This window comes from Lissotriton vulgaris, chromosome 2_1 (genome assembly GCF_964263255.1).
Source record: "Lissotriton vulgaris chromosome 2_1, aLisVul1.2, whole genome shotgun sequence".
Lineage (NCBI taxonomy): Eukaryota > Metazoa > Chordata > Amphibia > Caudata > Salamandridae > Lissotriton > Lissotriton vulgaris.
The window spans coordinates 1,987,925,584-1,987,935,988 of record NC_141687.1 but is presented as its reverse complement, the minus strand read 5'-3'; the positions used below and the strand labels follow the sequence as shown (position 1 = coordinate 1,987,935,988).

General features: G+C 44.4%; 1 protein-coding gene across 1 annotated transcript; it reads left to right on the top strand.

The window, feature by feature from the left end:
- Positions 1-2,020: 2,020 nt before the first annotated feature.
- On the top strand, positions 2,021-9,741 carry LOC147733612 (cocaine- and amphetamine-regulated transcript protein-like). The gene is made up of 3 exons (XM_086958996.1): positions 2,021-2,192; positions 7,091-7,174; positions 8,999-9,741. The coding sequence occupies exons 1-3, from the start codon at positions 2,040-2,042 to the stop codon at positions 9,104-9,106; spliced, it is 345 nt and encodes a 114-aa protein (XP_086815122.1). The 5' UTR covers positions 2,021-2,039; the 3' UTR covers positions 9,107-9,741.
- Positions 9,742-10,405: the final 664 nt, after the last annotated feature.

Here is a 10,405-nt window from a genome sequence, read left to right as displayed (position 1 = left end):
AATCTGGGTACTATAATCAGCCTACTCCAATCTGCCACACTTCAGTCCAAGACAATCTGCCATACTCCATTTCATCCCAGTCCAATCCAATCTATTGTAGCCCACTCCAATCCAATCCACCTCACCCAATACAATCCACCCCACTCACTCCCCGATCCAACCCACTCCAATCCAATCCACCACAATCCATCCCACTTAACTCAAAACAATCTGTCCCACTTTAATCCCAATCAATCTGCCCCACTCCAATGCAAAACAGTCCCCTCTTCTTCAATCTGCCCCACTACCATTGAAAGCAAACTGCTCCACTCCAATCTGCCCCACTCCAATCCACTCCACTCCAATCCAATCCAATCCACTTCACCTCAATCCAATATACCCCACTCCAATCAATCCACCTCACTCCACTCCAATCCAATACACCCCACACCAATCCAATACACCTTAATCTATCCAAATCCAAACTACCCTACTCCAATCCACTGCACCCCATTCCAATCCACCTCAATCCAAACTACCCCACCCAATTGCTTACCGCACCCAATCCAATCGACCTCAATTCTATCCAATCCACTCCCTCAATCCAATCCACCTCATTCCAATTCATTTCACCCACTGCAATCCAATCTACTCCACTCCAATCCATCCCACTCAATGCCAATCCAATCCACCCCACTCAAATCCCCCCACTCTATTCCACCCCACTCCAGTCCACTCCACTCCATTCCCCCCACTGAAATCCAATCCACCCCATTCCATTTCCACTCCACTCCACTGCTCTACAATCTACCCCACTCCAGTCCACCCACCCCTATACATTCCACCCAATTTCAATCCACCCCACTCAGTCTAATCTACCCCTTCCCATACACCCCCTCTAATGCAGTCCAATCCAGCCACTCTACTCCAATCTAATCCAGTCCCCCACCCAAGTTAAGTCCACCCCACTCAATCCAATCCATCCAACCCACTCCAGATCAATCCACCCCATTACAATCCACTCCACTCTACTCTAATCCATCCCCAATCCATTCCAATCCACCCCGTCACTCCACTTTAATTCACCCCACTACAAACTACCATACTCTAATCCAATCCACCCCACCCCAAATCAGTCTAATCCACCCCGCTCCAATCCACCCCAATCCAATCCAATCCACCTCACCACATTCCAATGTACCCCTCTCCAATACACATCATGCAGTCCACCCACCCCAATCCAATCCACCCCACTCCACTCAATCCAACCCACTCTACCCCAATCCTATCCACCCCAATCATCTGCAATCCAATCCACTCTCCTATCGCAATCCACTCCAACCCACTACACCCTATTCCACCCAACTCCACTTCACTCTATGCCACTCCTCTCCACACTACTCCCCTCTAATCAACTCTACGACACTCTACTCCAACAAACCCAGTCTGCAACACTCTGCTTCGCCTAGCAGCCACACTGGTGGACAACAGGGCAAAAACACATTGCCAAAGACAATAGTTCTTGTATAGACGAGACCTATGGACTTTGCCAGCGTGTGTTTCTGTAGAGCTGTGTTCTAGAACCTAGTGTGTTCTCCCAATTTTGTCCTACGCCAGAACTGATTCAGGAAGAGGGGAGAGAGAAGTTATGAACCCATCTCTAACAGTTCCTTAGATTAAATCTTAGACGGTAAATCAGATTTTAGCCAATCGAGGGGAACTTCATTCACGAAAAACTAGTGGTTCTGCTCATACACTTGGCTAAAAAGGAAAACATGAAGCCAACTTCTCCGCCCCCCACGGAGAGGCACTCGGCAGTAACAGGGAGTTTCTTTTCATTGTTATCTATGAGCTCAGCCTGTAACTTTGACAGAGAGCTGAATAGCTCGAGCCCCTCCGCCCCCTCCTGTTCCTCTCATTGGCGTCATGGTGGAGAGGGGCTGGGCGGAGGAGCCGAGCCCCTCTCCCCCGGCTGTTGTTGATAAATACTGGGGGCTGCCGCTCGCTGGCAGAACCCCAGCTCGCGCTCACACTGCTCATACCCAGCGCGTGCCAGAACCATGGAGAGCTCCCGCGTGCTGCTCGTCGCCCTCGGGTGTTGGATGCTGATGCTGGCCTCGGTCTGCAGCCAGGAGGATAGCACGGAGCTGGAGACCCGGGCGCTGAGGGACTTCTACCCCAAAGACAGCCTTCCGTCCAGCGAGAAGGAGCTGGTGAGTACTGGGCGAGCCCCAGGGGCGTGCTGGGAGATTGTTGTGCAAACCCAGGTCTTTAGGCTGCACGGCTGACAGCCTACTCGCTAGAAACCCTTTTAAGTTGAAGCGAACTTCATTCAGTGCAGATATGGAACTGAAAAGCGACAAATCAAAGGTACCTCTCAGTTAAGCTGCAGTCTTGAGAAATTAGACGATCGACGGCGACAAAAGTAGCCACTGTTTTTGGGACTCAGCCAAGACTTAATTTGTGCAGGAGGACTGAGCCTTTTTGTGGGGACTGAACTTTATTTCTCATCATCAAACTTTGACCAGAGCAAGAGAGAGAAAGACAGAAAGTTGAGAAAAAAAAGAAAGGGATGGGTAATAAGAAAATGAGAAAGGAGAGTTTGAAAGAATCTGCCAGAGTGAGAGAAGTTGACTGGCAGGTAAAAAGGTTTAAGGAGAACCATGCAGTGTCGTCAAGATTAGGCAACCTTTGTATTCTGTAACCCCAGTACCCAGCAGATCCAGAGGCGACCCCTGGACAACAACTTTCAACACCTGCACTTATTACTTTTACAAATTAAGTACTGGACTTAGCAGTCATTTGAAGCACAAGTGGTGCATACACTTTTTTAAGTTCACCTCAAAGCATCAGTGAATTATACTTATGGATAACCCATTCTTTGAAATTCTGGCGAATAGATTGGGGTACCTATTCTTTATATGAAACAGCTGAGTATTTGTTTTTCTTTACGTATATGATACTGTGAGCACCTAAGCATAAGGATATGTTGCCTAATGGACAGGGACCCCTTAAGGCTGTAGGGGGCCCTGGGCCCAACGTATTTTATGGGCCCCTGTTCGGAACAGCATTGAATGTAAGATCCAGTTTCAGCTCATTTATGCCCTCTTCGGCCACATCACTGACAGTGCACAGGCACACTGGTCTAAGTTCTAAATGTGTTTACATCTAAAATGTGTAACTGCAGCAGCTCACTAATGTTACTGCAAATAATCTCTGTAACATATGAATATGGGAGGTCATGTTATGATCTAATAGAGACTTTTTTATGGATGTTGCATGAAACATAACCGCCACATTTCTCTGCGAAATGTTTGTAATAGACTCTCACAGGTCACCCACATTAAAATTAAATCAAGGGAAAACGTTATTGGAAACAATCTGTTTAAGAACAATTCAAGGTCATCAGAGCAAGACTCTGCAGAACAGATCTGGCTCAATTAGGGAGCCCCCTTGAATGGCTGGGGCCCTTGGTCTGAGTCCACTTGGCCCATGCCTCAAAAACGTCTCTGCTAATGGATACGTTAGAGACACCAGTACATGGCTATGAATACTGACTAACATTTAATTAAATTATGTGATCTTGGCAAATCATTTCATTTCTCGGTGTCTCAGTTTCCATATATGCAAAATATTAGGAGTCACTAGAGGTAAATCAGTTGTTAACTGTGGCTACTCAAGAACATTCTTTCAAAATAAACTTCCTCAGTTGGCTCGAAATTGCAATCAATATCTGGGCTTCGCAATAAATACCTCTCTGTGTGGTCTTACTAATGCTTGCGTCGATTGGAGGGATAACGTTCTGACACTATCTAGCTTTACTCACTGCTTATGGCTTAGTGCATGTACCAAATACCTCCAATTCGGAGAAAACCCAAAACTTTGATATACGCAGCACACAATGGTAGAAGTATTAGCATTACCTCATTATTTTCTCATTTTTACGCGTTAACACTATCTGGGCAAACCTTTCACGTCATTAGTAGCAGTCTGACACCCAAGAAGAGTAATAAGCAACAAACTGATGACCAATCTACCTTTGCGAAGGACCTTCCACTACGCATCAACACGTGTTGCGCTTCATTTTCAGTATACCTTGATCCATTTGAGCTAAACATACAATTTTTTGTTAAAATCTGCAGATTATACAGCACATGATGAATCACGCCACAACTGCGACAAATCCGTAACTGTGCAAAAATAGCTGCTGCCGCAAAATGGCATGCTTCGGATGTATGACGTTACAACGCATGCTTTTACCACGCATGCCTTTACAACGCGGTTTTTACAATGCATGCCTTTACAACGCATAGTGCTCTGGGGCGCTCGATAGTGAATAGTTTAATTTACTATTCCAACTCCAGTCCCCGTGGATAGTAGGGAAGGTGTTGGATAGTAAATTAAACCTATTCCTTATCCTAAAGCGCCCCCCAGCGCAATGCATTGTAATGGTTTGCGTTGTAAAAGTTGCATCGTAAAGGCACTGCGTGGTAAAAGTTGCGTTGTAAAGGTTGTTTACCCCTCTAAGCAGGGTGCGACAGGGATAATCATTGAACGCCTCCGAGTGATGTTTCTTTGGCTGACAGATTCAAGTTTGATGTGATACCTGTGGTACCGTGCTAATTTGAGTTTTTGGTTAAAATGTGTATGCTGAAAGTAGATGTTTCCCAGGAAGAATCTGCATACGCACACCTTCTTTTTGAGCCTTGACTCTGAAGTGAAATGTTTTGATAAATGGCCGCAGAGGGGTGGTGTTATGAGTCTAGACATGTTTTGGAGGTCCCTATTTGAAACAACATTGAATTGTATTAGCCATTTATTTCCTGCTAATTCAAACCCACATGATACCAAATAATACATCATGATATGCTAAACTTTCAGTAACAGGGTCACACGTGAAAACTTGAAATATATCTTACCCAGAGCTCAAAAATCCTTAAGATGACATTAGGTAGAAAGAGACTGAATTAGAGGAACACGCAGACAGAAATGGGGGAGAGAGTCTAAGATAGCAAAATAGAATAAATAAAGAGAAGGTTCACGCTCTCAGGGCCACTTAAAGGTATCCACGTTGCCCAATCCTTTAACATCTTCAATGATTTGCCAGCAGTGAGCTGACTACTCCCTGATGACAAAATGTGGTGTGCTTGATATCATGAGTTTGAATTCAGCCTCAGTCTTCCATCCCTCCATAGATAAGAAAATTGAGTACCATAAAGTAATGATGATCTCTGTTATTTACAGCACTTAAGAACTAAATATGTGTGTTATGTAGCTCCTTGAGAAATGCAAGGTATTATTTTTAATAGTATTGATATTATTGTTATTGATATTACATGTGCATGCTGTGCAAACATGAAGGAGTAACTGACGAGCTCCACAGTATACCTTGGTACCTACATCTAAACTCAAAACATTTAAGCCCAGTCAGGAGTGTTGAGGACACCTTGAAACAGTAATGTCTGAGTGAATATAAGAATAGGACTACGAATGATGAATCAATGGCTTTCTTCATCCTGTTGGAATTTACGTTTATATAGCACTTACCACCCCTGATGATGTGCATTGCGTAGATACTAGTCATGGCTGCAAGACCAAAATAAATACAGCCCTTACTTCGCGAACCTCATGACCCAATGTTTGGTGACATGTAATAACCGCGGAAGAGTTATAGTTCCAAAACAAGAGGCCTATCTTGTTACCTCTAAATTATAAGGAACCATGTTACAGAAATTAGTGGTACTTCTTAGTTTTTATGGTAATGAACAGTCTCCGACTGGCTAGAATCCTTTCCCGAACGGAGGACTCTCCTGTACCAGCCATCGCGGCCTCATTTACATGAGGTCAAACCTTGCCACATCTAGCAATAAATGATGTATTGGTGTTGCCAGTGGTGACACGGCATACACCACCTAAAGTAAAATCACTTTGTACTGGTCTTATTTAGGATGAGGTATGCAAATAGAGCTGGTGGGTCTTCCTGGGATGGTGTGAGGTTGTCTCCCTCTTTATGTTGGAGGGCATGAGACAGTCCGCTTCCGCCAGGACATACCAATGTCCGCCTTACAAGGCTTACATGAAAAAGCATCTCACTCATATTTCCCACCTATGAGGGATTACTCTCTGTAATCCCTCTCCTCCTTGGCCTTACCACCAAGTGGAAAGCAGTATCAAACATCATTTATTTTCTAACCAGGATTGAGTAACTTTCTCTCGTCTGTGAAAGGAGGGATGATAGGGAAAGTACATTTAATGGGAGCTTGTCTCAAATGCAAGAGCCAGCAGTAGTGTGACTGTATAGATGTGGTATTAAATGCATCCTACACGTGTTATTGCAGTGATTGGTCGCATTCATAGTTAATGTCATAGTACAGCATAGCCAGCTCGAGATGACCTTGCTGACTGCTTTTCATATTCCAAGTTACAACTACTTTCATAAAGATCATAACTGACGCATGTCTTACGAGGCTGTGAAATGAGATAGTCTTTTTGATTCGGTAAAAATACATTTGTTAATAACTCCTAATCATAAAAAACTGCACGGCAAAAGACATATATGCGAGGTAAATATGCCAGGCTTACTATTGTTTGAGGGGGTGGGGCTTAATTATCCAGATAAGGGTCTGCCTCTTGTAAGCCTAGGCCCCTCCTCACACTCAGCAACGGTAATAAATAGAATATTACACTCTGCACATCTGCATATATAATATAATAATGAGGTTCAGTTTCCAGAATGGAAAAGGTCTGATCGCTAAAGGTTGTTCCCCTGTGACCTGTAGGGTGTATTTCAGTTGGCAAGGCAAAATGAAACCTTACACCATGAAGCCGAACTCTTTGACCCTTGCCCAAATGAGCCACACACAATCTGCATGCACCCTCTCCACACACCAAGGCCTTCCACATGGTAACTGTACCATACAAACACAAGGACATGTGGGAGGTGATGGGGAGGAAGCCACAACGTGAGGGACTCTTGGGCTCCTCTCTGAAGGGCTGGCAGATCTGGGGTGGCACCTAAAGAGCATGGACAAGAAATGTTTACAAAAGCAGACGTCAATATATAACGTGCAATGCAAGAGAAACATTCATGTTTTCGAATCTTATTTTCCAGCTCGGGGCATTGCAAGAAGTGCTGGAGAAACTTCAGAGTAAAAGAGTGCCATCCTGGGAGAAAAAATTTGGACAAGTTCCAACGGTAAAAAACAATTTCAACTTGTAGGTTATTTAACTCTGGCTTCAGTTTTTTTAATGTAACATGTTGTGTTGAAACTAACTTAGCAGCGTGAAGGTGTGCAAAGCAGTTTCAAGGCTTCAAAAGCATTGATCATGCTTTTGAAAAAAAGACCACACATAAAACAAGAAGTTAAACTTTGTTGAATTTGAGGCCTCTTTCCAAAATTACTATATACCAGCATGGCGATTGTAGTCGCTGCATGTATGCTACGACCTGGACTTTACATGTTTATTCAAATGTCGACGCACATGCCAGTGGTAGGTTTGCACAGTGTCTGATATGCCACCCAGCCGAGTCTGTTTTCAATGCCAGATAAATCAAACAGACGCAGCGGAAAGGGGCCAGAGGCGTCCTTAGGCATGTGCAAGCTCTGCACCTGCACAGGGCCACCATACCCCAGGGGCCACCACGCCAATATATATCCTTAATATAATAATCCTCTGAGGATGGATACATATTTGCGTGGCAGCCCCTGGCAGGGATTTGGCAGGCTCCGGCTCTGTTCCACTTCCAAACACCCGGCACAACCCCACCCCCCTACCCCCCTCTTCACTGGCCTCCGCGCTCCGCCCCGCCCGGACCCCCTCTTGCGGGGCCCCCTACCTACACTCCGTGCACAGGGCCACCATGAGCCGCCCCTGATGAAACACTTGCAGATATTTAGCACCTCCTGCTGTAAACGCTCTACCGAATCCTCATTAAAGTAAAGAATAATCCTCTTGATTATGATGGACTTTAGAAGTAAAAATAGGGGCCCTTTTACCTCTAGTGGTAGTTGTACAGCACTAAATACCTGTATATTTCTTCCTTTATTCGAAAATCATGGCAACATTTATCATTTATCTCATATTATCAGCAATAATGAATATTTACGCAAGCGCTGGATTGTAGAGGTAATCTTGCACTTTTTCCTGTGTAAGAATACAGTTCACTATTCGGTAAGGTAGGCAATGGAGTGAGTGCTATTGAGTTGGCTGAAGACAGCAAGGGCCATATGTGCGACAAAGTGGCAGAGCGTGATGTTAGCCTCCTGGGCTTAACGAGACGCTCCGCCACCTCGGAAACGCAAGGCTGCACCATATTTACAAGAATGTAGTCCAGCCTTGCGTTTCCCCCTGCGATGGTGCTAAGTTTACCAACGTAGCGCCAACGCAGGCAGAGTGCAAGGCTGTCTGTGTGTAGGGTAGGATTGGTTATGCGTTGGAAGGTGCGCCTTCCTCTACATAATCAAACCTAAAATGCCAGTTTGTAACTTTCATGTGTGATGCTTCATGCAGCACACTGGAAAGTTACAAAATGGCATTTTTAAAAAGGTTTGTTTATGTAGAGGAAGGGACACCTTCCTGTACATAAAGAAACCATGGCAGCACACATGGAAAAGGCAAAAACAAGGAGAAATAATGCATTTCTCCTCATTTCGCCAACTTAGGACCACGGTTTTCCTGGTCTTAAATTTGGCTCTGCCTCCTATGTATGCCACCCTTGTACATAGGGGCAGCGTCAAATACAATGGGTGTTGCAGTGGAACACCCACCACAACACCCACTGCAAGCCACTTTCACGCTAAATATAGCGTTCAAGGGTGCCTTATTTACAAGGCGGGGTTAAGCCACGTTAAGTGGCTCAAAGCTGCCTTATACGTACGGCAAGGCCCCTATCTCCAAGGGAACGTCACAAAAAGTGACGTTTCTGTGCGATAGGGGCTTGTACATATGCCCCCAAGTGTTATTCTAGTGCCTAGACACACTTCAGCATTTGATTTACCCATGTTATTATTCTTTGCAGTGTGATGTCGGAGAGCAGTGTGCAGTCAGGAAAGCTGCACGGATCGGCAAGTTGTGCAACTGTCCCCGTGGCGCTGTGTGCAACTTCTTCCTGCTAAAGTGTTTGTAAACAACAGAGAAAGCCGCGCACTGGCAGCTCAAGAAAAGAAAGTGAACTTTTGACTTCTGGAGTCAAGGAAACAACAAGCAGTGGGAAGGAGAGAAGTGTGTCCTGTCCTCCAGCCCGGGTGACTGTGGGCCTCTCCTGCAGGCGCCGTCGTGATTTTAAACCTGTTCTTGTCCTTGTTTCAGTCGTTTTCCCAGTCCGCACCTACACCAGATATCCTATATGTGAAATAAAAAGGAAATGTCCTCTTTTGTATTTATTTCTCAGTATCTATAAGCTTCTATGGTGATGTCATTAAAAAGTGGCGCAGCTTTAACACAACAGATCACAAGACTCGCAGCCAACCAAGAACACCCATGTGTACAGCCATTGACGTCAGGGTTTTGCTGTTTTAACGCCTTTAAAAACCACACATACAATGGGGACCAGCAATAACAATGACAGAACAACACCTCATTCATTGCCGTGTACAAACACTTACCTGGATGGTGAAAATCAATGTCAAAGATTCAAATGTAATGCTGCTGTGCATTTCTGCCCAAAGGCAGATCTGTGCAGGGCCTAACTGCTGATGTTTCTGAGAGCTGGAAGGATTTACTGCCTGTCTTTGATTGGCTGAATTTTCATGGTATAGTGTAGCTGTCTTCAGTGTTTTTCAGCAAATGTACTTTAGGCTGATTAACAACATGGGATGGTAACAAATACAAGGTATTATGGCATAAGGAGTATTGCCATGTATGGGGTGTTAACAGTTATGGGGTCCACATATTGGGTTTTATCACATCTGAGGTATTCCACATAATGGATAATGTTACCAAGCTCCAAATAGGAATATGCAGTAAATTCCTGTGGCAAATAAGATTCTGCTAAATTTCAGAATTACTTCCATACCCTAAAACAGGACCTACGTGTACTGTGTGCCACCGAGGATCACAGGTACAACTAGAGTTGTTATCTATCTGGGTTGGCCTACCCACTTTGGGTGTGGCATAGCTGTTCATTTCAGAGGAAACAACTTTTCATCTGTTCATAGTATCAAGACAATAGATACTGCAGCATCCTATAATGTTTTCAGGTCTACAGAAAGCTTAGTGTAGTATTGTTCAAGTTTGACTTAAAAACGAAACAGCAACACTAGACTCATGTCATGTTCCGGCTAAGACACCTTAGGGGTGTACTACATGCCACATGTTAGTATCAGGTTCAATAGCGCCTCCTTCTTCAAGTATTAGTCAGAAGACCAAAAGAGAACTACATCGTTTTTAAAAAATAATTAAATAATAACTTGAATTCCCAAATTGA

Coding starts and splice junctions, on each gene's coding strand:
- LOC147733612 (XM_086958996.1), top strand. CDS start 2,040: ATGGAGAGCTCCCGCGTGCTGCTCGTCGCCCTCGGGTGTTGGATGCTG. Junction 2,193..7,090: donor CGTCCAGCGAGAAGGAGCTG/GTGAGTACTGGG, acceptor CTTATTTTCCAG/CTCGGGGCATTGCAAGAAGT. Junction 7,175..8,998: donor AATTTGGACAAGTTCCAACG/GTAAAAAACAAT, acceptor TATTCTTTGCAG/TGTGATGTCGGAGAGCAGTG.